The 27,447-nt window shown below is 39.0% G+C and overlaps 1 protein-coding gene across 1 annotated transcript in view; it reads right to left on the bottom strand.

Moving 5' to 3' along the window:
• Nucleotides 1-26,695, bottom strand: part of slc4a5a (solute carrier family 4 member 5a) — a 35,621-nt gene extending 8,926 nt beyond the window's left edge. Inside the window, exons 1-16 of the mRNA XM_023397734.2 lie at nt 26,583-26,695; nt 21,250-21,308; nt 20,118-20,330; nt 16,362-16,491; nt 15,201-15,361; nt 11,767-11,919; nt 11,081-11,203; nt 10,043-10,098; nt 8,128-8,285; nt 7,939-8,026; nt 5,672-5,826; nt 5,229-5,357; nt 4,407-4,581; nt 2,279-2,412; nt 1,353-1,624; nt 263-297 (exon numbers count right to left, since the gene is read on the bottom strand). Of these exons, the coding sequence (XP_023253502.1) occupies nt 263-297; nt 1,353-1,624; nt 2,279-2,412; nt 4,407-4,581; nt 5,229-5,357; nt 5,672-5,826; nt 7,939-8,026; nt 8,128-8,285; nt 10,043-10,098; nt 11,081-11,203; nt 11,767-11,919; nt 15,201-15,361; nt 16,362-16,491; nt 20,118-20,330; nt 21,250-21,307 (2,040 nt within the window). The 5' untranslated portion in view covers nt 21,308; nt 26,583-26,695. The remainder of the gene's footprint in view (nt 1-262; nt 298-1,352; nt 1,625-2,278; nt 2,413-4,406; nt 4,582-5,228; nt 5,358-5,671; nt 5,827-7,938; nt 8,027-8,127; nt 8,286-10,042; nt 10,099-11,080; nt 11,204-11,766; nt 11,920-15,200; nt 15,362-16,361; nt 16,492-20,117; nt 20,331-21,249; nt 21,309-26,582) is intronic.
• Between the last annotated feature and the right edge of the window lie 752 nt (nt 26,696-27,447).

Consider the following 27,447-nt stretch of genomic DNA (forward strand, 5'->3'; position numbering starts at 1 on the left):
GAGGAGAGTGAGAGGTTAATGGGATAGATGGTGAGAAACAAACAAAGGAGAGAAAGAGGAGAGCAAAGCGGCTTCTTTGTCAGACAGAGTGGATACCTGGGTTAGTTGTAAACAAGTTATTTTTTTATCTTTCCTAACAATATCATCATTATGAAACATCCCCTGTAATCCATTCTGCAAAAGCTGAAATGTTACAAACCCATTAAACATTCAGCTTGAAATACAATGCACCAAAACTGAGTAAAAAAACGAAAGCACTTACCCCAGAGACACTAGAGCTGTTATCTGGCATTGGAACTAAACCATTGAAGATCATTGCAGCCACTGTTTATGAATGGGAGAAGGACAGATAGAGACAGGGAGGTAATGAGACAGAAAGTGAAGAGGTAGTGAGGAGGAAAACAAAAGGGAAAGAAAAAGAAATGCAAAACATAATGAGAATCCAGCTGCTGGACATTGCAGAGAGCACTCTGAGGCCCATGCAGACAAACAAAAAGGTACTCACTTGCAAGAGACGGCAGCCAAATTGTTTGTGCATGGCAAAAACAAACAAGAGACAAATCAGTTACAGAGATCAGTGTCTACAGAAATTACTGCAAATCACTGCCATTTTCAAAAGTAGTAAACAGATTAGTGAGTCTCTAAGAAATTTGTACATAGAGGGAATCCAACTTGAATTTGAATTTTTATTAAGCCATGCAACCCTACACAAAATAGCTGAAGTTGGTAATCAACATTCTCGTAATCATAATAGACAGCAACTACAGCCCAAATGATACAGGATACAGATATTTGATTTGAGACATTGAAGAGTTTAGAAAATCTGATTTATCAGTGATTTATTGGATCCTTTAAATTTGATTATTAAAGAACTGAACCAAAATATGCATTAAATGGGGTATTTTACAGAGGAAAAATTAACTTGTCAATTCTCCCTGGTGGTCATGCCATGGTGCAACTAAATGGCCTCGAACAAGCTTTTCTGTGCTGCAACTGCTTGCTGCTTAATAGCCAACTTAGAGTCCAGATCTGAAGTATGGATGGAAGGTACTACCCTCCACTAATGTGAACTGAACTCTCCTCTCAGTTCCAGCACAACATGGTTACTTTGGCTGACAAGATAAATATTCTTTGAGATAAATTTGCTATTTAGCATGCCTGTAAAAAAAAACCTTCTAATGTAATTCCCTTAAGTAAAATAGCAGACACTCTGATGACTATGATTGATTTTACTGTCCTCTACAACCTGCCTGTGATGTCAGTCTACTGAGCCCAAAATGAGCCACTTGGAGCCACACTTCCTCTTTGTGGACAATCCCCCTGTATCTCCCTGAGTCAAGGGGTGAACTCACTCGGGTCTGGCGCCAGGCACTCGCACTTGTAGGTGGTAACGTAGTCGGGCTTGAAGTCAGTGTTGATGGGGTAGTATTTGAAGGAGCCCACCATCTTCTTGATGGCATCAGAGATGAAGATGAAGGAGATTAGGCTGGAGAAGCCCTCCTCAGTGAAGCGCGTCATATACTTAATGATGTAACTGGCATCAGTGGCTACCAGGATAAAACACTGCAGACAGGAGTGGATGCCAATCCACAGACGCAGCTCCATGTAATCTATGTCATTATTCCTTTGGGAGTGAGAAGTCAGAGGAGTATGGTGAATGTACTGAGGAATGAAATTCATGTACACAACCAACATAATTCACTTGCATTACGTGCATTTATAAAGTGAATGTATTGGTAAGGTTTAATGTTACAAATGTAACAACTTGCTCTAAAGACCTTTGACATTGACTGAATGCTCATATAGTTACTTCTGACATTAGGTTTTGATATTAGAATAACAATTTGATGAATGAATGAATTAGTCACCCAGCGGGCAGTATATATGTATGCTGTTACTATAGGAAGAGTTGACTGAGCATTTAGAATAGGATGTCGAATTAAATGTCAAAAGATGTATCATGTATCTATACCTTATATTTACAGTGGGCTCCAAAGGTCTGAGTCCACTTTGCTATTCAAGTAAAGGTGAAAATCTCAAAGATCAGAACCCAATTAGGACTTTCTTCTTTTAAGGTAAAAATCAACTTTTTGTTCTCCAAACTATGAATTGAACTGAATTCAAATCATGACCATAACATTGAAAAGGGGTAAAACACTACAGAGTAAAAGGTTAAAAGGTAAAAAGATTTTTTTCTATATAATGAGATTATCAAAGAATATTCTAATTCTAATATTAAAGCAGTACTTCAGCATAATTTGGTTCCAAAGACGCTCACTTGCTGAATTCAAACAGGAGCTTTTCAAAGATGAGGATGGGTCCAGTGGAGCTGAGAATGATGAGTGGCTGACCGCTGAAAAGACAGAAGACAGTGCCAGCCAGAGCTGTACCCAGGAAACTCTCCATCACACCCTGTTGAAAGACGAGGTGGGAGTCACAGAAAGAAGGTTATTCTGCACAGAAACAGAGGAGGGAGAGAGGAGTTGTTGTGGAAAGAAATTTGAAAAATGAAAATGCAGAAGTAGTAGGAGTAGTTTCGGTGTGTGAGTGCATTTGACATAAGAGAAAGGGTCAAACTGTTGTATTGCAACTTGACAGGGAGGGGAATGAATGAGTGCCAGTCAAAGTACTTATCTGAAATGATTCCTGCGTATGTCTGTGTATGAGTGTTTATGTTTGTGTCAGTGCAAAGATGTTGATGCACAAATAGAAAAAGGAGAGACCCAATCTGATGTAAAACCACACTGAACTGAACCAACAAGTGCAGTGGCCCTTCAGACTTATTTATGAGGCCAAGAAGGTCGTATTAGAGAGTGAATGACATCAGTGTTTTATCACTGAGCAGTAAAATTAAATTAATGATGATGTCTTTCAGTTTTTCTCACACATAAAGAAGATTGACAGGCTGAAGTAGATTGTTTAACTAAATTAAATGGAGGAAAACAGTGTCAACTGTATGACAAAGAAGCAGCATTTGGTTAAAAACTGACAATATATCTTAGCTAACCTGATAAATATGACACACAAATTACACTTGAACTTCCAGTTGATGTCAATCTAAGAGCTGCTATTCGCCCGTGTTTATATTTGGTTCACTGTAAAAGACTTTCCAGCCATGTTACATGTGAATGTGACTGGATTTCATTAGATAATCTAGGCAAGCTTCGCCCCTGGATTCATGAGCACCCATTGTATACTGGAGGGGAAAAGAAAGAAGAATGCGTTGTGCACAGTTGTGTCATCAGAAATCATCTCTGTTGTAGCTGCATTCCCTTATTTTTAAGAAATGTTAAGGTAATAGTTCTACATTTTGGGAAATATGTGTTATGTGCTGTTTTGTCAAGAGATAGATGGGAGGATTGATATCAATCTCATATCTGTCCAGTAAATATATGACTAAAGCCAGCAGCTGTTAGCTTAGCTCAGCACAAAGACTAGAAGCAGGGGAAACAGCTAGCCTGGCTTTGTCCAAAGGTAACAAATCCACCTACCAGCACCTCTAGAGCTCACTAATTAACATGTCATATCTAGTTTCGGTTGGTTAATTTCTGAACTATATCTTGACTGGGAGTATTGACTAAAGGTTTTTGCTGGTTGCTGGGAAACCTCATGGTGACAACACTGCTCTCAGCCAAGAAGTAGTTCCACACATAAGCTGTGTCCCAATTCAGGGGCTGCATTTGAAGACTGAATGCGTCGGAGCAGAGAAACTAGGCAGTCCCACTTTGAAGGCTCCTTCAAATGCAGAGAAATGCGGCCTTCTCAGGTGCATCCTTCTTGGCCCAACCTATCCCAAAATTCATTACACACCAGTAATGAAAATAAAATGGCAGCAAACAACACCAACAGAGAGCCCGAGCTAACAGTACAACTGTAACAGTACAACATAAATTTTTTGGATATATTCAACAAACAAATTACAACATGTTAACATGTTAAGGAAGTTTTGGCTGGATCTATATACTAAGCTAAGCTAACCATCTGCTGGCTGTAGAGATATATTTATATAACTGAGAAACCGATCTTCTCATCTGACTCTTGGGGAGGAAAGCGAATAAGCATATATCCCAAACTGACAATTGCAAGATCTTTTTTGTGCAGTTTTGTTTATGAGGCAATCATCCTAAACAAAATCAGTCATCTTGATAAATAATAAACAAATAAATAAATAAAAACAGAATTAAGTGCTAGGTCATAATTTCATCATCATTTGGAAAAAGTTCTATTAAACTACTTTATTATCAAGATTATTGAAAATGTCATAAACATTCTGTAATGGTGTAAAGTTAGAGACAAAGTCTGAAAGCATGTAAAGGTCAGGGCTTGTCTACTTAATAAACCATGTTACATAAATTGACTAAAATAAATTGACTTGTTCTATTGCCTGAGTTGCCATTCTGGTTTACCTGGTAGTTGTCAGTGGCATCTCCTAGCAGGCCGCCAAAGGTAATGGCATTGGTGATGCAGCCCAAGTAAATGAAGAGCACAGCAGAGATGGACTGAATGTGAAAACCTTCGTAGAAATCACTAGGCAACCATGGCAATTTCCTCTTTATGTCCAGGTACAGCCCCCCACAGAAGCTGTGATACATGCACATACACAGTGGTTAGGATGGTTCACACATCTCAGCATGACACATATTACTTTCTCTAAAGCAGAAGAGTATTTTTACCTGGCATTTCCCAAGAGTGGATGGAATACTTGTAACAATCATTTACAGCGAGCCTAGCTTTTCTATGCAACTTTTTTAAAAAAAAAGGACTCCTGCATTGTATTTTGAATGACACACAACGAAATAGACATTGAAACCTACACTTTCAAGACTGATTTTTCTCTCTCTACAATTCAGCTTGTACTAATGTTCTGAAAAAGATCATGCATCAGATGAATAAAGATACACTTTAAATCAAATGTTATTGTACATTTCCTGTTGTAAAATAAAACAGGAGGCGGCAAATTGGGTTCGTTGATCCTGTTGTTTTAGGCACAGCTGAAACTGGCAGTCCGAAACTGCCAAATTGACTGAAGATTAATCTTTGTATATTCAGTTAAAGTGCTTATTAGGGAGCATCTGCATATTTTGGGGAGTTGAATTTGTACCCAGATTATTTTCCCACTTTGCCATATTTGGATTAATTCATATTCAAATTTCCTCTCCATATGCCAGAGTCAGGTTAAGCTCGATCCAAACCTCTCAGCAGTTTGCCATGTGGCCTGGACAACCTACCGCCCAGTGAATGCCAGCTCCTCTCCGAGCTCATGTTGCACTGGCATCTCCTCATCCTCAGCCAGGCCTCCTCCTCCCCCAGCTGTACCGTTCATCTGTCCCAGTTCATTCAAGGAGAATACTGACTTCCTGCAGAAACGATGCGGCACAGATTGGAACCAAATATGGGGCGTCACAATTAATTTGTGTTTATTTGTGTTTACTCCGTGTTGTTGTAAGGACTGTTTCAGAGGCTTTTCTACCCCACAAGCTTTGGCTGATGCTAGCAGACGACATGGAGGCATTATTCCACCCTGCATTAAGTTCTACTCTGCAGGTTTCATTCAGGAAACAATTTAGTTTGCTGTAAGTCTAAATCTTGGACAAAACAAGCATATTGCTCATTGGGACAGAGAAACTGAGAGATTAATGTGCATTATTCAGGTGGATGGTAAAACTCCAACCTTTTGTCAGCTGAGGGGACTTTCTTTGGCGGCTCAATGCGGATTTTGGGATCCCATTCTCCAGGTGGAAGCACAATTACTTCATCCAAAAACTCATCAATGCCTGCGATGAGGTCCTCCCGGTCTCTGGCCTTGTAAGCTACATCACTGAAGAGCTGGGAGGGGGAGAGATAAAGGGAGAGAATTTCACCATTTCACTTGGCTTATATCACAGTGATTGTGATCAGTATGTAATGCTCTAAAACTAGGATCTGACAGTTTCCAATCCTCTCTAATGGTCTCTGGGGACTTGTTAAACATAAATTGTGGAAGCTATATCGACATTTTGACCCCAGTTGGATTACATTCAAAAACAACTGTCAGTCAGTACCTAATCATGCCCTGGAAACACTGTGAGTCAAGTGCACAGGAGCATAACACAGAAAAAAAATCAAAGATTCTAATTGGCAATGACTTGGGCACTGGTCCAGTTCTAGTTTTGTAACTGGTCACATCACGCTGCACAGACCTCAGGTCATTAGGATTGTAATCCAAAAAACAGCACCAGCTAAATATCTGAGTGAAACACAGCAGGTGTCTGCAGCCTAGGGAATATTTTTTCCCAAGAGTGGTTTGTAGCACCTTCATTAATTTTCTCCCTCCCACACAAACAGTCTAACTTGATTTTGGTCTGCAGAACAATCACTGAATGTACTGGAGCCTTTGGCTCTAAACTGCCAAGTTTCTAGATTGACTCAAATCCAGCTAATAACTGCACATGGATTTTATAGGCTGCCTGCTCCTACTGTATGTTTGAGTAAACACTCAAACTTAAGATAAACCACTTAATTAGACAAATGTTTCACAGTTAAAGTCAGTGTTATAATCTTTGGCTTTCTGCTTCTTTGTCAGACAGCTTCTCTGTGGTCACATAAAGATCAAATAAACCCAAGAATAAACCCAGCAGGCATTTTGTCACTGAATAGAGGAGGAAACATTAGTATAGAGTCCTGCTAAAACAACAAACAAGAGTCTATAGCCACATTACCAGCTCTGTCAGGCTGTACTTGAGCTGAATGCTAATGTCAGATCACAATGACAAAGCTTACATACTTAAAGGGGCTGTTTCAGTCATTGTTGCATTTACAAGACAAGGTTATAATACGCCCTCTGAGCAGCACTATGTCTTCAGGCTACTGTAAGTTGCTAGCAGGTCAGTATGCTAACTTCAGTTGAAGAAAAGACGTGATGGAGACAAGTCAACATTGGCGCTGGAGACAGCTCTTGGTGAGTAAAGGAATGAAATTGGATGCTCAACTTTTTCTTCTAGACTGGTCAGTAAACAACTGTTAATGCTAACGCTGGCTATGTAGCAGTAGAAATATAGGTACTTTAAATTTAGCAAATATTATATTGTCATGTTCACCATTTTAGTTTAGCATGTTATCAAGCTAACATTTGCTAACTGGCACAAAGTCAAGCTAAGTCACATGGGAATTTTGCAGGTATTTTGTCATTTACTAAAGGAAAGGGAAAATAAAAATTGTCACCTTTAAAAGTCATCCATATATGTTACCTTACTGAGCGTAAACGAAACAAATATTTATGATATTACTTAAAACAGAATAAAAAAATCATTTAAAACTGCCCTTCAACGTCACATTATGAAGGTGTTCTGCTACCTGAGGAAGGAGTGTGGTTAGACCATATTTGGGAAGATTTAACTCCTATTAAGATGCCAGATAATAATGGAGGTCAACTTCAAATCACCAACCAGAGCTTGACTGTCAGTGTTTAACTGTGGCTGGTAAACATAGCATTGTTGTGCCTGAACCTAAACAAGTTCAGTTTAATAACAGTCTAACAGTATAACTTGTTAATAACAGCCTATCATTTCTTCACTACTTCATCTGCTATTAAAACTGCATATTTGGCTTAGTTAGGAATCAACACAACAGCTCAAACTGCATTCAGCAGCCAGAATAACACTCCTATTAGCAAACCATGGTGACTCAATATTGCAATAGAAACCCTGCTCCAACCTGATGCTTAACAATCAGCATCACTTCCAGACGTAATTAAAACACAATAGTGGGTATCCCAGTGGATCAGCAGGCTAAAGCCCACACCACACACCCTGCATATATTTCAGCTTGACTGCAGCTCACAGCCCTTTACAGGAAATGACACTTTCTTGTTCCACATGTATACTGAGACATAGTGAGTGTCAGTGTGTGCTGTCTAACAAAGGAGGTGTATCATGTAAACATTTCATGAGAGATACTTACATCATCCACCATTAGGGTTGCTATAGCTCGGCCAATCTCATTATATGACTTGGCCTTTCCTTGTGGTCCCAGCAGTATAAACAGGAATCTGTACAGTGATGAGACAAATTTTAGGTAAGTGCAGGGTTGGCAGGTGTCTGTGAAAAGGACTTTGTTAAGTGAGGGTCAACAAGCAACAGGTCATTTCACCTGGTGGGTACAGGGACCTCAGTCAGACCTCCTAGTGTCGTGGCTTGGGCCAGGCGGACAAAGGCCACAAAGGGTTTGTTGAGGAAATCCACTTCGCCCACCAAGACATTGGATGCCTCTGCATCTCTGGGGATCTTCTTCATGAATTTGTTCTTTAGCTATGGAAGGTGGAGCCACAAAGACAAACATGGTGAGACAACATCGTATACCAGTTGGGTTTGCACCACATTGGTATATACATATCTTAGGTTTTTTCCTATGGTCATTTGCACCATATTTTTTCTCTTATATTTATTACTTTTCAGTCATCTGTGTTCTAATTTACATGTTTTTAAAGCTAGAACAATGAGACAGAGAATTGTTTGCAAACTGTTTAGATAATCAATTCAGTAATTTTTTAAGCAGAAATGGCAACTATTCCCGAGTTACAGCTTCTTGAATGTGAGGACTTGCTGCTTTTCTTTGTTATATGTGATAGTAAAGTGAATACACTGCAGTAATAAAAACAACGCAAAGAGTTGCTCATGGTCTTGGAAGTTATGTAAAGGGAATTTTTCACTATAGTCTGACATGTTATAGAAAAATTGTGTTAATCAAGCAAATAATTGGGAAATTAACTGTTCGTGAAAATAACTGTTAGCTGCAGCCCCACGTGTTTATTCATTCAGGTTTTTCTCCTGCAAATGATGTTGGTGACATAATTTGTTACCAACAGTCAGAATCTGGCAGATAATTCTGGAGGGACATCGTTAAATCAGCAGACATTTGCAATACAACAACCCAGTGTTGCTCCATGAACATTAAACCTCCAGAAACACCAAGTACAGAGGCAACACAACTATAGCCAGACACAGCTGTGACAAAAAAGAGGCACAGCAAGCTAACCTGACCTGTCTGATTGAATGTAAAGGTGTGGCAGGAAATTGGACGGCAGCACAATAACACTCAATAATGGAGAGCCTTGCCAATAAACCATAGCCCGAATCTGTGGCTACATGTGAGGGGCAAGCACGCGGACTGGACAGTGAGATCCATGTTTTTTCTGGTGCCAGCTCAATACTGACACACACACACACACACACACACACACACACACACACACACACACACACACACACACACACACACACACAGTAACAAACCGTCACTTGTCCGTTGTCACATGTGACCTACTGTAGTCCTGTAAATACAATTTGAAAATCCAGCCAACCACTCATAACTGGGGTACTTGGAACTGGACAACCAGTGCTTGTCCTCATAGTTGCACTAACAAATAAAGTTCATAGCCCACATCACACAAATTCCCATTCATTTATTTTTATACATTAGTCATTACACTGAATGACACTTAATGCTGGCCTGTCTGTTTAAAAGCCCGGTAGCCTAATCCAAGTAACAACAGCATGCCCTTGCAACTGTTCAAGCATGTGTCACCGGGTTTGAGCCACATTACTGCATCAGACAAAATAATGAGGGAGTTATGTGTTTGCACGCTTCCTCCATCACTGGCTGTCACCTTCACTAGCAACTGCAATGAAAGATTGATGCAACTTAGGATTGAGCTAGCTCTCTCCTCTCCAGTGAAACATCAATTCAGCACAGCACAATGCCTTACCGACATATGAGATAGGTAATCTCACAAATAATGGAAAGCAACAAAGTGGAAAATGAGTAGAGATAGCTTCCATGCAGATAAATAGACATGTGCTATTAAAGAAGACAGGAAAATGAATTTGGCCATTATAAATATTCGGGTGTATAACACCAAAGCTGCACTAATGGAAAATATTTTATAAATTTATATGTATTTTAAACTTATTCAATATCAGTATCTAATGTTTATATATTTTAATGTGCTCTTGATGCAAAGAAGATTAAAACAAAGCTGAGCTGTAAAGTCACAACAATGACTCACCTGGTCTGTGCTGGGAGTATCTGCAATATCGTTCATGCTCCTACTCTGAGCGTGACCTGGATGGAAAAACCAGCAATAGTAACATTTATAACCCCTTAATTATATGTTACATGCTTTTAGCTCGTATAAGCTCTGACAGTGTTATCAAGAGCATACACTCAGTAGCCACTTTATTAGGTACATCTGTATAGTCTGCTTTTATGATGCCAAAAATGTTCAGGTTTTTTGACAGTGAGCTGTTAAAATAAATTACATGTTTAGCATTGCACAACTTAACAGGGAGGGAAACTTCAATCAAAAAAGCAATAAGATTGAAATTGATCCTTGTTGCACAAATCTACAGCAGGATTTTAGGGTTTAAGATAATGAAGGAATTCAAAGACGATAGTTTTATCACACTAATTGGAGATTGATATCTTGTCTTGCTGAATGCCTATCCACTGAATCATGATTTGTTACTTCTAATATGTTAATTCACCGAAAAGGCAGTGACACTATTTGAGTTTAAGCAGCCATGACTCTCACAAGCTGAGGTCAATTAAAAAAACATCTGGTGTGATTTGAGTGCAGACAGTGAAGGCATTCGTCATTCTATGGGTAGATGACTCACTTTAACAAATCAATCTGGCTGATACAGGACTTTGAGTAAAAAGTAAGAAGATGCCTGTAAACATCATCCACCTCAGATTTTTCTCTCTCTTAGGGTTTTTATATTAAACATCTAATCAAAGAAATATTAAACTGTGATCTGGGAGTCACTGTGTAATCTCTGTGAAAGCTGCTGGGTGTCAGTTTGAGCTCTTGGATGATTTAAATGGCGTTTCAGAGATTTTTCCACCCAACAAGACTCATGAAAATAGTCAGAAATTTTGAAATGGTTTATATTTTCTGTTAAAAAATCAGTCTCTGCCTTCAAAAAACAAAACCAATCATGGTATTCATGAATCAAAACCTAGTCGTACCTTGTACCCTGAAAAAAACAAAAACACATAGAGAGAGATGCATATGAGGTGAAACAACCCTTTGGCAGTCACTCACGCAGGCGGCCATAGTTGGCAGACTGCTGTTTCATTCTGAGGTCTTCTGTGGATCGGTTAAAGTTGGCTATTGGCCCCGGAACTGGCCCTGGACCTGGTCCACCTCGGGACCCTACATTACGATCTGGCAAGGGAAGGGAAGCAGAGAAAGACACAAACAGCAACAGTGTTTAGAGGTGATACTTTATCATTTATCTATGAGATGAGACGAGATGAGATGAGGAAATGCCACAGCGGTAATAAACTCATCAAACATTAATACACTCCCTGTGGAGGATATGAGCCTTGTTGACTGCAGGAGTGGATTCATTAATTTACCAAGTGAGTCAAATATACAGATAATGAACAATCATATGAGGGATCAGAATGGACCAATCATTGATAAAGAAAAAAAATTGCTACGTTTCAGGGACACACAATTCAGGCCGTCCAACACTGTGGGTAGTCTTATTAACCATGAAAATAAGATGACAAAGTGTCTGCCATTCACCACTACAACCTCCTCAAATTTTGTGGAATGAAAATGTGGAAAAGAAAGAAAATGCAGCAGTGTCTGATAACTGAGCTGATTATAATTTTTTAAAGTGCTCAGTAAACTATCAAACTCAAAGGAATAATTGTCCCATTTAGTAGTTTTTGGATAAGCCTAGATGACAAATTGCAATAGCTACAGGTAAAGACACTCACTGGTCGAGGAGCTGGACTTGCCAATATCGGCAAGTGAGCGGTGGATTGGCTTCTTGGTCTGGTGTCGATGTTTCCTCAGCAGGACAAAACTGATCTTCTCTCTCAGATCAGGGGATATCATGCCCTCCTCTATCTGTCTCTCAATGATGTCATCTGGAGAAAAACACATCTGTATGTTACATGAAGAAATATGACATTCAGATCTAGTGTTTCCAAAACTATAATACTGTAGTTTGTTGCTATATATTATATTATGGTCTATTTAATATGTATAAAGATATATAAAGTCCAAATCCTGTATAGTAGTAAACTTCAGAAAAGAGTATCGAATGGGAAATGCCATTTAACAATACACATTGTGCACACACATATAATCTATGAGAAAATCTATGTACATATATATATATATATATATATATATATATATATATATACGTGGCCAGCACAGCCACAGCCACACACACACACACATATACATAAATATATGTATATGTACAATATGTGTATTGTTAAAGGGCCTTTGCCATTGAATATAGTTAGAATAAAGTCAGTTAAAGTCCAAACAGTGTATAGTAGTACACTTCTGAAAACTGTATCAAATGGAAAATGCCCTTTAACAATACACATTGTGCACATATATATATATATATAATGGTATATATATATATATAATGGTATATATATATATATATATATATATATATATATATACCATTCATTAATACTGTCATACTACAATTAAAATGTGTAGCTTGTGGGTTTAAGTAGCACTGAAGCGGTTTGATGTTCAGCCAGATGCTCAGATGGTCATTTTTACTTAAAAATAACCGCTCAATTAAAAGGACAGCCAGACACCAAATCTGATTTTACTATAATAAGGCTACGTTCACTCTTCAAGCCTTATTGCTTAATTTGGATTAAAGCTTTTTATGTTTGGCGGTTCACATTATTTTTTAAATGTGGCCATTCTCAGTTTCCAGTGTGAATTGGACACTGTCATGAGCTGACCCACATGTGCAATAACAAAGATGCCACACGCAGCATGCTGTTGTACAGAAGTAAACATGGAGGCCAGTAAATTCATGAGCATATGATAACAAGGATGAGGAGAAAGAGGGTCAGGAGTAGTGGGATCATGATGTGAATGTCTTCGGTGAAACGGAATTCATCCAAAATTTCAGGATGTCAAGGGATACCTTTAACTACAGTGACTCCTGCCAGCACTGAACTGTGACAAATGTTGATCTAGAGTGACATTAAAGTGAAAATCAGACCTGTATCTGATTTAGGACCACATATGGAAGTGGGCCAAATCAGAACTGAAGAGATTACATTCCATGTGCTTTGTGCCACTCACACTGTTATGGGAAAAACAGATCACATATGAGCTGTTGGCTGTGGTCACAGACACAGCTGTACGTATACTTTATGTATACATTACTCCAAATAATGCACCTACACTTACATTGACTTCAACATTTTAAACGCAAGTCATCTAAGGATATTAATCTTTAAAAATTCTAAATGTGTCTGGCAAGGGTTATCAATTTTAAAGCTATTTTGTGTTATTTTCTTTTTTTTCTTAAAAATTATCCAGCACCTAAGCTAATACAACTGATTAATGTGAATAAACCTTTTACACTACTGAGCCAAATTAAACCTATTTTCCAGAGTCAGCTATATAGGTCTAAAATTACAGCACCAATCACTTGACCACAGAATGGAAAATTGAAGTATATGCTATTAAAACAACATGGAGGTAGCTTTATGCATGCATATAAAAACTTTAACGTGCTATATGGAGCTTCAAAAAATGACCAGCAGCTCTTTAATTTTGCTGCAAACTGGGAAACACTGTAACTGTCATCACTGATTCTTGTTCTATTGATTGCCTAATTGATTTATTGACCACTCCATACAAATGCATCTGTGGCTTCCGTTTTTACATGGCATGAGTAGTATGAGGAGAATGCTGAAAGCATGAGTTGGCACACTCTTTGCAAATGTCACAGTGTTTTAACAGCAGGGAAAGTTAAAAGAGGTTGTTATGGTGTAAGGATACCCATAAAGTTGTGAAAATTTCATGTTTGTAGTAGCAGCAGTAGCTAAACACTGCCTTCCTGAAAATAGCTCAATTGGTTAGGAAACTATCTACAGTAACTTGTGGGCAAAAGAACCATGATTAATGTTCACACTATTCACGAATCAACTACCAGCATATACTATGAAGGTGTGTCATTATTTGGTCACTAGTTTATGGGGGTAGGTGTGCCATAAAAAAAGAATAAATCTGTAAAACAATCAGAAAATACACGTGGAAATATAGAGAGGAATAAAAGAATAAATATATACATATATATAATGTAATTCAACAATTTTTATATGTTAAATTTTCCTTATTGCTTTTGCTTTTCCCAACTGCTTTTGCTATTACTTGAAAGGATAAGCTGACAATCAACTGTCTTTGGGCAGGCCTTCCTGCAGACATTAATCCTGCTTTGACGGAATCTTTGTAGCAAAGACAAGAGGAAGGAGACACGACACGAAACATCATGATCAAGTGGATTAAGAGTTAAGGAAAGGTGTCCAACAAGCTTTTTTAAACTTAAGGCATCCTGACTGTCAGCAGTTTCCATCAACAACTTTGAAGTAGAAGACCACATAATGGCCAGTACACACAGAGAAAGCACATCCTTTACTTCTCCTCCACGCATCATGTCTTTTCTTGCTGTCCGTGCTAAAAAGTTTCCACCGAAATACATAAATGACACTATATGAAGCTAAGTAAATAAAACAACTTTAAAAAATGTTTAAAAAAACATTGTGACATATCAAAACAAACATTTTTAAATATGAATAAATTAACAAACAAATAAATAAATATATACAGAAGTAAATGAACAAAGTAATGTTCAAATACACAATTTTTTTTCTTTTTTATGGCACTCCTATCACTCTATATACAGTATGTGTATCTCACAACTAGCTACACTGCCACTCAGCCTTGCTACTAATAACCCTTCTTCTTAGATGAATAAAACTGTTGACGAGATACTTAGAACTGAAAACAAGGTCGCGTTTTAGTCATTGTAATATGAATTTCCAGCTGGGCTAATTGTGCATGTGTAATTGCTGCACAATGTGTAAGCAACCCTGAAAGCCAAAAAACTCTTTTGGCTTTCGTGCCAGGCCGACAATTTCCATGTTAATGTGCGGGCGCCATCTTTGAGTCTGGTTCCAGTTCCTATAACACATCATAGCTAGCTACAAATTACTAGCTAGCATACGTTTAAAGCTAACATTATGTATCCACAAAAATACAGGGCCAAAAGGATATGCCTCTATGACTGAATATAAAACATTAACAGTGACTATTGAAGTCTTACACACAATAAGAAATTAATTTATCAGGAAAGAAGTCCTGATAATCTCACCAACTATTTGAGGCAGTGAGTATCCTTCCAGGTCCAGGAGCACCGTTCCTGTCTGTAGACATGTCCTGAGCTCAAAAAGACTGTGCAGGGACAGCGTGGACACATGGGGTTTACTCCACCTCTCTCCTCCTTCCTCCACCTTCTCTTCGAACTTCACCCACCTGAAGGCGGCAAAGTACAGAGCGAAAGAAAAGGTGAGGAATACAACTGTCGAGCTCCTGTTCATGACACTATGAATGTGAAGCAGTGTGTTTGTGTTAAGTATAGGGCAGACCGACCTGAGTTCACTCACAGAGGAATACTGTGCTGCTCCGTGGTTGGCCTTAAATAATCACTGTTATGACTGGGACCTACGTTTGCTTGAGTCACACTAAATTTTACGCAGATTTTACAAGTTGCATCCAAATTCCTTCGTCGCCGTTGTAGACTGCGAGGGCTGAACCTAAATTAGACGTTTTGGCCAAATTACCATTGCCTGGCAAAGTCGCCTAGCAACTTTGACTAAACGTAACTTTTTTCACAGAAACTTGATGTTTTAAGGCCGTTGGTTTTAACAGTTGTAACATAAGCTGTTGACTGTGCATCTGATTGCACACACCTGGTCTTTACTGGTCTTGGTCTGTACTTCCTTTAATCTCAAAAACATCATGGCAGTTCCTCTTGAAATATCAAACTGACCCACAAGATCAGATTCTGAAGTTTTGGGCTAGATATTATCCATGGAGTTGCAAAAACATGCTTTATTTTCTATCAGTAAAATAACTTTTCAGAGTAGACATTTTGACTTGTCAAAAGCAGGAAGAATACAGGTGGAACCAATAATATTAATCATGGCTCTGTTGTATTTAATTGCATCAGCAATCAGTGTCACTGACTGATACAATACTGTGACTACACTGAATACAGCCATTGTTAATGTTATAAACCTGTGTATGACAATGATCTATTCCTAGTTTAAATACTTTTGTACTAGGATTTAGTTATACTGAAATTCAACTTGGCTAAATCATTTGTCAATTGGATATATCCCTGATTTCAACCTTAAAGCAAAAGCAAAAAGGCAAACACCAGAGCAATCTTATTTTAGAGTGGTAGAAAAGTGACTTTGTGCGTGTGTGTGTGTGTGTGTGTGTGTGTGTGTGTGTGTGTGTACTTATTTACCTGGCAGACTCCTTCCACTCCAGCTCATCTCCTTCTCTCTGTAGAGTGTCCATCTCAGTGAAGAGCGTCGGCGTGGGCATGTCATCATCTTCACTCAGGATGTAACGTAGCCGCTCTGCAGCCGGAGACACTTGATGGAACGAAGGAATGTTTTTGAGATTTTTACCATTTGTAATATCATGTAATAGAGTTTTAACAGGCTTCAAGGTCCTGAGGATTATAAAAGATGCCTAAAGCATAATGTTAAAAGGAAAAAGCTGTAATTGCTTGGCTCTTATCTGTTTGTTGCAGTTGCCACTTGGCTTCACTTTTGTGTTTATGACCAGCGCCTCAGAGCTTTAGCCTACAGCATCAGCAGAATGTCCCTTTTGCGATACTGAGAGATCAAATCAAACTGACCTTTCACATAAGCTTATACACTACTCATATCAAGTTTTAGAGCACCTCCATTTTTATGTCAATATACCTATAAATTAAAGCATTGAATAAATAAACAATCTCAGATTTATGAATCTTTTTGTTGAACAAAATTTAATATAAAGTTTTGACTCATTCCACAGCCAAATATATATATAATGGAAATTATATTTTTATATATTTTGATTGAGTGTTGCAGAAGTTCCCATAAACAAATGATTTCAACTGGCAGTTTGCTTGGTTTGTCCAGTTCATCCCAAAACCAGCTCCAATGGGTTTAAGTCTGCAGTCTGTGCTGCTCTTCCATCATGTGACGCCAGCGTCTGCTTCTTTTCGTCGAATGTTTTTTCTCATTATCTTGCTTTGGGATGAACCAGTCTGTCTTCCTTTGTGCCTTTTTCTCATCATTCTGACAACAATAGTCAACAGTACTACTTTGTGCAGTACGGCATTGTCCTAATATTACATCACAGGCTGTAGTAACACAGTTTGTTCCAACACTGCCTTTGAACAGACACAGGGTTTGTCATCAACAAAAGTTGTGGCACCTGTAGGAACTCCTTGAATTAACTTCCACAGCTTCATTTACTTCCATTGCTGCAGGAAAGCTGTAAATTATTAAGCTGTATTTTTTTATTATTTTATTTATATGAAATTTACTGTTGTATGTTTTAATTTTTGGTGACCTAAATTATTCATTTATTTATTTATACCTCAGGCAGTTTATCACTTTGTACTACCTTTGTATCATTTGAGGTTATTCAATGGATTTAAAAATGAAAATGAAAATTTAAATAACCTGGTGAAATTTGGGTGTTTAGCATCACTTAAGATGAAACTATAAATCTTTTCACTTACATCTTGTGTACAACCAGCTGTAGACTGTTGCATATCATCCCACGATATATCAGCAGTAATGCCTCCAGCACTGAAACCTACATCCAGATCATACATCACTACCTGATTATAGGTATTCAATCATGAGCCTGCTGTACTAACAGTACATTTTCACTGATCTATTATTTGTATGGAGGTTAAATTGTACCCCATGTTCATTAATGCTGTAGGGTAATCACATATCAGCTGATCACTGTGTTGGTAACATATGAACTGAGCTGTGTTGTAATAACTGCACATGGGGTCTTTTAATGACACCAGAGGTCAATGATATTGACAGCTACTAACTGGGAATTCCACTTATATGTTGTCTTTTCAGATTGGGGGAGCAGTGATTAAATCAATAATACAAAATCTGAAAAAAAGTTTACCAACAAATTTCAATATTCATGACTATATCTTTCAGCGAGGTAGTTTGCTGCTTCTCCTACCACAGTGAGAACTCATTAGCTGCTTTAGCTGCTAACATACAGTTAATACGCCTTTAATGTCCCAAGAGAGGTGTGTTTTCACAGATGATACACATTCATACAGCCGAAACATACAGCTGAACAACATACAGATACCTAGCTTTCTTGTCCCTGCCCACACACCCATATATACAAACACAGATGGTCTGGATCTGTATAACAGTGTCAACAGTGCAGTGTAAGGCTGCTGTGACAGAAGGGACCAAACTTCTGCCAAACCAAACTCTTGTCCATTTTACAGTCCTGGATGTGTGACCACAGGCAGCAGTAATGTGTGGACCAGGGGGTGATCAGTGCATGCTACTGCCATTTTTTATTATTCTAAGGGCAAGGCACATGATGGCTCTGTTATTCATGTCTGAAAGGTTGAGGGCAGGGAGGCAGATGGTTTTGAAAGCGGGACGTGTAATCCTGCCCTCAACCTTTCAGACATGAATAACAGAGCCATCATGTGCCTTGCCCTTAGAATAATAAAAAATGGCAGTAGCATGCACCTGTCTCTTATACACATCTTCATCTTTTGTAAAGTCACAACAGCAGGTGATGGAAAACAGAAAAAATGCACTGAGTCTTTGCTGCTAAACAGACAAGTGCCAAAACAACATCATTCTTACAATCAAAATGAGGATAATCAGAATCTCTTTTACTCCCTTTGCTCTCTAAGTTGTTTACTTTCCCCTCACTGGGAACCATTCTCTCCCATTGTTGTCATTGATGTACATCTTTATTGTCCCTGCTATAATCCTCCTGCTGATAATGATGCCATATGCATTATTGATACGTGTACTGAGGCACACGCACTCCAAAAGACTGTTTGTATGTGTGTGTGCATACAGTCCAGAAAGAATAAACACCTCTTGCCACTGATTGCACCACAACTATCCTAATCACAGTCTTTGAACATGAAAGCAGCAGTTTCCTGCTAGGTTTTCTCATTACTCAAATCTGAAACTAAAGCTACAGCTCAGGCCCCCTGCTTCTCGCTGTTATATCTGCTGGAAGGAAGCAAAATCAAATCAAAAACATGAGCTAGAGGAGTGTGACTGAATTATGATACATGACACAGCCTGGTTCATATCAGTGTCAATCCTTTGGAAAGCTTTTTTTTCTTAAATATAGTTAAAGAAAAAGCCACCCTGCTATTTCTAAGAGTGCAGCCTCACTTCCATGTAGTCACAGCTCACTAATTAAAACGAGAGGCAGAAGATGTATTAGAAGCTATTCATAGTTTTCTCTTAATACTGGAGTGCAGTGACGCAGGCCAAGAGGAAAGGGTTTTTTTTTTTAAATGACAAAAAACATCCTTTATCATATCCATCATTATTTTTATTTTTTTTAACACTAGCAATGAGTCATTTTTTATACTCTACAATCACAAAATCGTGTATGACAGAACACACATCTGCAGCACATTCATCTCATTAAAGAAGCAATGTTTAGCCTGTCATACACTTTAGATCTTTGATCAAACTTAACAGTTTAGCATTTAATTTCTTCCAGAAATCAGTTAAAGCAGAGGCTGAGATATCCTGAATTAGTTCCTGGTATAGCACAAGCTCCCAAAACACTGGATCCTACATTTCCCCTAATGCAACCTAATTTTCATTAGAATTTTCATTTCACTGCCTGCTAAACAGCCATGTCTTCGAACTTCACATGCTGCCTCTGGTTTTATATTAAAAAGGATAATGAAGCTTAAAGCCCAAGCTAAGATGGCCCTGATCATCAAGGTTATTTTCTCAGATTTGATAAAGCTCCACAAAAGACATGATGCAGGATGAATAGCACTAACTGTAACAAGTGAAGAACCTTTGACATGTAAAATTCTCTCAGTAGCAGTGTAGAGGTTGGGGATTGACAACAGCCAATCAAAATTTAACACAGACAGGAAGTAACACAGGTGTACACTGATGAGACCTTGTGAGACCACTGTGAGCTGTGTCTTTTTGTGAATCCCTGGCCATTTACTTACTTGTGCGGTTGATGTCTTGGAGACTCTGCTCGTTTGAATCCATGAGTCCCTCCTCGATGTCTATGTCTTGGTACTGGTCGTGTTGATGGTGTCTGCGGTGGCTGTAGCGTCTCTCCCTGTCCATGTCAGGGACGTCACGACTAGAGCGCCTTCGCCTGCGCTTGCGTCGATATCCTCGAGGCACTGGAACGCCAATGTAGATGGACTGATGGTCTGGGGACAAATATGAGTGGTTACATAAACATGTGCTGCAGGATGGTTGCAATCATTTAAATGCAAAACCGAAGGAGGAATATAGAGGTTTTCAAGAAGAATACAATGAGAATTTGCAAATAAAAAAACTATTTTTCAAGTGACCTAAAGGAAAGTTTTATGAAAGGCCCCAAAATAGTTGAGTGGCACACTCAGTGGCAGATTGTTTAATGAGGTATTTCATTAATCTCTCACACTCTCACAGTGTTTCCATGAATGTTAACAAACCGAATGAAACATGTTTCATAGTTCATGTCTGCTTATTAACAACAGCAGCAGCATTCTCTGTTGGCACAGTCAGTCGCAAACAAAAAGAAAATCAGGTCTACTGAGAATCACTCAGTCCTAAGCTCTCCTGATTTTGTTTGGCTTTATAATCCCTGTTTTGCAACAAAAAACTTGGATGATTTGAGTCTCATCGTGTGCTGGCAATTAATGTGTCGCTGTAAAACTAATTGCGCACAAAACTCCACGTGGAATAACTAAACAAGAGGGAAATCCAAACCAATATTTTCTTGTTTGGAAAAAGAGCGGTACCTGCTAACCTCCTGCTCAGTGTGAAGGCAGAACACACACACACACACACACACACACACACACACACACATACACACACATAAGTGATCTCATGTCAATCTTCAATCTTCATTTTCAGCCCATTAACAACATCCACACCCCACACAAACTCTCAGAACAAATTAAAAACAAAGAGACAATTTAGAAAGTAGTAAGTTAGTGTGACAAGTCAATTGCCTCATGATAATATTAAGAGACAAGGTGGGTGTAACGACTTCATTTCCTGTTTATTATTAGCAGTGGGACAGTCTATAATAGATGTAGCGTAGATATGAACCACACGTATGTGCACACACACACTCACCCTCCTCCTCCTCATAGCGAAGATGAGAGACGCCCATCCCTCGGTCTCCATGGTCCATCCTGGTAAAGAAGTAGAGAGGTTATTTGTATGTTTTATAATATGTAATATGCAAGTGCGTGTATGTATCCATGCACCTGTGTAACACCTGTGTGTCCTTTTTTTATTTAATTGTGCGTGTATATTAGTGTTGCAGTTTCACTAGACAGTTGCACGTGTGTATTGGTGATACTGGTAATGTATGTATCATTGCATTATTACTGGAGTACGAGCCTGCAGCAGCAGCAGCTCCTGTTCACTGACCTGCATGTTGGGTTACAGTGCAGATCAATGGGAAAATAATTAAAAGCGAGGCCAAGTCAATGGAAATGTGCATGATTAAAACAAATGTGAGGGTAACTTATCGCACGTGACACCAATTCACACTTTGATCACCACCAGCAAAGGTTAAGGCCACCACGTTCCTACTGAAGAGGGGTTAGAGGGATTATAAACTCACGGGCCACTTTATTAGGTACACTTGTTCAACTGCTCATTTACGCAAATATCTAATAGGCCAATCACATGGCAGCAACTCAATACATGTAGGCATGTAGACATGGTCAAGACGATCTGCTGAAGTTCAAACCGAGCATCAGAACGGGGAAGAAAGGTGATTGAAGAGACTTTGAACTAGGCATGGTTGTTGGTGCCAGACGGGCTGGTCTGAGTATTTCAGAAACTGCTGATCTACTGAGGTTTTCACACAAAGCCATCTCTAGGGTTTACAGAGAATGGTACAGAAGAGCATCTCTGAACGCACAACACGTCGAACCTTGAAGCAGGTGGGCTACAGCAGCAGAAGACCACACTGGGTGCCACTCCTGTCAGGTAAGAACAGGAAACTGAGGCTACAATTCGCACAGGCTCATCAAAATTGGGCAAAAGAAGATTGGAAAAATGCTGTTCTGATCAGGGTCAGAATTTGACGTAAACAACATGAAAGCATGGATCCATCCTGCCTTGTGGTTCATGCTGGTGTTGGTGGTGTAATGGTGTGGGATATTTTCTTGGCAAACTTTGGGCCCCTTAGTACCAACTGAGCATCGTTTAAACGCCACAGCCTACCTGAGTATTGTTGCTGACCATGTCCATCCCTTTATGACCACAGTGTACCCATCTTCTGATGGCTACTTCCAGCAGGATAACGCGCCATGTCACAAAGCTCAAATCATCTCAAACTGGTTTCTTAAACATGACAATGAGCTCACTGTACTCTAATGGCCTCCACAGTTACCAGGTCTCAATCCAATAGAGCATCTTTGGGATGTGGTGGAACAAGAGATTCTCATCATGGATGTGCAGCCGACAAAACTGCAGCAACTGTGTGATGCTATCATGTCAATATGGACCAAAACCTCTGAGGAATGTTTCTAGCACCTTGTTGAATCTATGCCACGAAGAATTAAGGCAGTTCTCAAGGCAAAAGGGGGTCCAACCAGGTACTAGCAAGGTGTACCTAATAAAGTGGTTGGTGAGTGTATATATTCATAGTATACAGTACTGTAGTTGTAGGGTAGCTGCAGTTTGAAACTTGAATACACCTATATGTCTGCTAGAGGTTAACATTGCTCAGCATTTTACTAGACAGGCAGCATGATGAACCAGGCCTGTGACACGTGAGAACTAACAAATTTATTATGTCAATGACAAAACTCACTGCAACATGAAAACAGTGTGATACAAGTGCAAAAGTGTGTTTCAGAAGTGAACAAATTGGCAAATAAAAAAAGTTTAGTTTCAGCATCTAGACATGGTTAAAGACACATTTCTTGGATTAAGTTAGCGGTGGTATTTAAAGCTGCATTAATCAATTCTGTGCTGCTGGGGGAAGACCTTCAAAACAAGCTGACAAACACACAGGTATGATGACTGTATAAAGTTATTATAACTAACATGTTAGCACTCATTAGCATTCATTTGGTCCATTTTGTGCTTCTGGCCACCAGGTGAGTCCATTATTCAATCTCCTTTTACTGTTGTTTTTATTTTTGTTCAGCTCGCTAACTTCGACTTTCCTCACCAGCTTGCCACTAACTTAATCTGCTGTGTGATGCTGGGCAGGCAGAGTACAGTGGGTTTATTTTTGCTGAAATAAGCTGCCCAATAAGTATTTATATGAAAATACTTACTGATGCAGCTTTAAGCCACTAAACAAGTGGTGCGACTATTCAGACTATTCGCCTGATTGCAAACTCTTTTCACAATTACCTTTTTGCCTTGTCACAGCAGGAATAGCAAGAGTGTAAGTAACATTAATGATGGCTCACTTCCATTAAGCGTCCCAGTATAAGCCATGCCAATAAACTAACATGCACAACACCACAGCCCAGAAACTGTTCACCTAAATGGAATATTCTGCACTGCATATCAGTCATTCAAATGTTCCTGCTTCCTTTTCAAGTTATCATGCTTGTTTGTTGCAAAATGCAATGTTATTAATGTTATTAATTGTATAAGATCTATTACATCACAAGTAGCTGAGCCACTACCTGGCAAACCACCTGACTCAAGTACAAGATAAGATTAGACATTGAATTACATATGGGCAAACCTAAAGCCTCACTAATTAATATTTTTATCTTAACAAGAGATAAAATGACCACAGGCATGTGTTACATGAAAGATGTCATGATATTGATGAACCCTTACAGAAAAACCCAAAACCCAACTCTGTGGTTCCCTGCTGCTTCATGGAGCTTTTAAGCCTCTTTAAGCTCATGTTTTGGTCTCCTGGACCACAGCTTTACTTATTTGGTTCAGTGTTACTGCATCAGTGTGCAGGTGCAGCAGGCAGCTGGTATAGTAGAAAAAGCTCTAATAAACCCAGTGTGTGCTACCTGCATGGCTAAAGTAGCTAAAGAGCCATATATTTCCCGCAGGAATTGGTGGAGACCAAGACAGAGCTAAAATATGACTAAATATTGAACTTACATATAATATAAGACTTCATCAGGTGACCAAAGACACAACTAATACTCTGGGTCTGCTGTTTACTAAAATGTTATTGATGTTAGCTTCAGAAGATGAAAATATTTCAGTGTTGTGTTTACAGCTCATTATGCTGTGGTCCAAAAAAATCAATGAATGCAGGTTTAAATCTAAGTAACAAAAACAAGATACTTGGATGGTTTGTTTTTAATCCCTTGTCCTGCAAAACTAACTTTTGGATTTAGATTTAACTCAAGTCTGGAGGCAAAATCTTTATGGTTAGTTTATTAGTTTTATGTTTTATTAGTTTATGGTTAAAAATAATTATGCAGTTTTGAAAGTAGCATCACAAAATCAAATCGATTGTCCATCTGTTTCTACTGATGTTTCATCAGTTTTGAAATTCCACTGGAATTAATTTGTCCTAAATTATTAAAATACTATTTTAGATCTGGCATCTTGAAAAGTTGATATTGTACTGCAGAAGCTGCAAAAAGCCAAGAAAGGTTTTTTAACAGATCAGACTTTCCGTGGGGTTTTTTGAATAGTGTTTCCCTCCAGGGTTTGCCCTGTTATTTCCAAACATTTCTGTCTATCTCTACATAAGCATATACATAAGCATATGTTTACATCCCATGAGTCAAAGCAGTGTTTTTGAGTTGTCTCGTTGTGGGTAATATCTCATTTTGGCATGACACTTGAAATACAATCCACCCTGGAGGGTTGAGAGGTGTAAAGTGGCTGGTGGAGGATGGGTTTAGCGCAGCAGAGCCCAGTTGAGCTGCCGCTGTGAATGTTTGTAGCGCTGGCTTCCTGCCTCGGTAATTAGTGCTGTCACATCAGTGTCCTTCACACCCAGTGGGCAGCTGGAGCGAGAGCTGCAGGCTGCCCCCCTCACGAGCTGATCGATGGGTTCACCCTGCCTCCAAAACCCTCATACCACTTGATAGAGACATGCACACACACACACACACACACACACACACACACACACACACACACATAAACATGCACACGTGCACAAGGGGTAATGTGTTCATGTGCTCTGCTGTTGTGCATGCAAATGTACAAAAGTCTGTGGCAAACAAAAACAGGCAAAATGTGCATATGGTACCCTGTAAAATGATGAGTCTTTAATACTGAAAACAGCTTCCAATGAGGTGAGATAATTCACCCAGTTTGACATATAAAACAACCAGTTCACATTTTTTAAATGAAGTGGCATTCTGTTCTTACAAAGATAATTAAACAAAAGTCAAACTACATAAGAAACTGATACCATTTCATGGCAATGACAAATATTCAACCACTTTAAAGCGAACACACAATACGATTCAATTCTGAACAATAATTTCTTGATTATCATTTTTTTGGAGTGTACTGATTGCACAAATTCATGCACACAGCCACACACACCATCAGCATTAACATAGACCCACTCATCAAATATGAGCAAACTCACTTGTTACATATGACACGCATGCGCACGCACACACCTACACACACACACCCACACCCACACCCACACACACACACACACACACACACACACACACACACACACACACAAAAGTTTAAGCTAGTTAAAACTTTAGGTGCTAATCTCACACACAACTATCAAATTGTGTGTGTGTGTGTGTACTTGTGTGTTTCTGTGGAGATAGTGAAAGAGAAATTAGAGTTATTAGGATAAGTGGAGCTCATTAGTTCTTCAGTAGGCTTAAAGAAATTATTGTATGTCTCATTGACTTCTCAGGAAGTCTTGAAAAAGCTGTCTAATAAACTTTATTTTCTCGCAGTAGAGGATGGTGTCAGATGAAAACTGTTTACTTGACTGAGGTTTGCAAAAATAAAGCAAGAAAATGTCTTTACATGCTATATTATGAATTTTAACCATATTTTAACCATATGTCCAAACCCCTGACAAAGTTGCTGTCTAACAAACTTTCAGACTATCACACCCTCACTTTTATAATGACTAAACACTGCTGTTACTGACGATATTAGACATTTACAGATGAAGACTGACACTTTCAGGTATCAGTGGTGGCTGTCATGGACATTATGTACATCAGTGCAACATTAAGTCTGCTATTGTTAAACGAGACCCCATAATCCTCTAAAGTGCCTACATGTTTATATTACTGCTTTTGTCACACACCATTTACTGTGTTGTTGTCATTTACTTGCTAGGCCTCGAGCTAAGGGAAGAAAAATCATCTCTGACTCAACAAGTTGGGAAAATGAAATTCTGCTGTTTAGAGTTCAGACAGCAGAGCTCAGGAAGACAGAGACAGATATTAATGGTGCAGATAGAAAACGAAAAACAGGATCAGAGAAAGAGACAAATGGATAAGACAACCTACCTGGATTAGTTGTCAGCTGGAATGAGTGAAAGGAGAAAAGGCCTTTGCTGCTTGTAGGGTTGCATCAATGAAAACATGCCAGTGGAGCTCCAACAAACTATCGAATGGTACAAACTCAGCAAAGAGAAAAGCTCCTTTCTATGTGTCTCTGTCTGTCAGTCTGTCTGTCTGTCTGTCTGTCAGACCGGCTCTCACTCTGACTGGTTCAATAATGGGCAAACTAGGACTCAGCAGAGAGCTCCAGGCAGGAAGTTGTTTCAGAATATGCTTCACAACAACCACCAATAGAAAATCCCTCAATATACTGTACCAGCAGGTCAATATAGCATTGTGGAAAAATTGATAAAGGATAGGAAGTAACGGGATGCTGCTCGGGAGAACACACGGCAGATTAAGAGTGGATTTGAAGGGTTAGGGTTAGGTGGTTACAGACCTTATCTGACCAGCAAAAATATGATGTCCTGTCTTCTTTTTACATCAGGTTTTTTAAGAGAGAGAAAAAAAGAAAGCCTCATTAGCGCATCTCTGTGAGGCTGTACTCAGGCACAGTGCTGCTTTGAGCTAAATGCTAATGTCAGTATAGCAAAATGCTCATGAGTGCTGATGAATAGCAGGTTTAATGTTTAGGCTACCATGTTAAACTCCTTAGTTTAGTGTGTTAACATGCTAACATTTGCTAACTAGCACTTAACACAAAGTATCTTAGTTTTGCAGGGATCTGTTCATTAACCAAAATACTGGACAAATGAAACTTTTGACCTGATGATGGCACCAGAAGAAAGTTTGAGGAGCATCAATGTTATTACCACTCATCCTGGGGATGACGTGAATCAATTACATTGCCATCCAACAGATGTGACGTTTC

This window comes from Seriola lalandi, unplaced genomic scaffold (assembly GCF_002814215.2).
Source record: "Seriola lalandi dorsalis isolate HSWRI2012SDOR001 ecotype SW California unplaced genomic scaffold, Sedor1 jcf7180002054883, whole genome shotgun sequence".
In the NCBI taxonomy this organism is placed as follows: domain Eukaryota; kingdom Metazoa; phylum Chordata; class Actinopteri; order Carangiformes; family Carangidae; genus Seriola; species Seriola lalandi.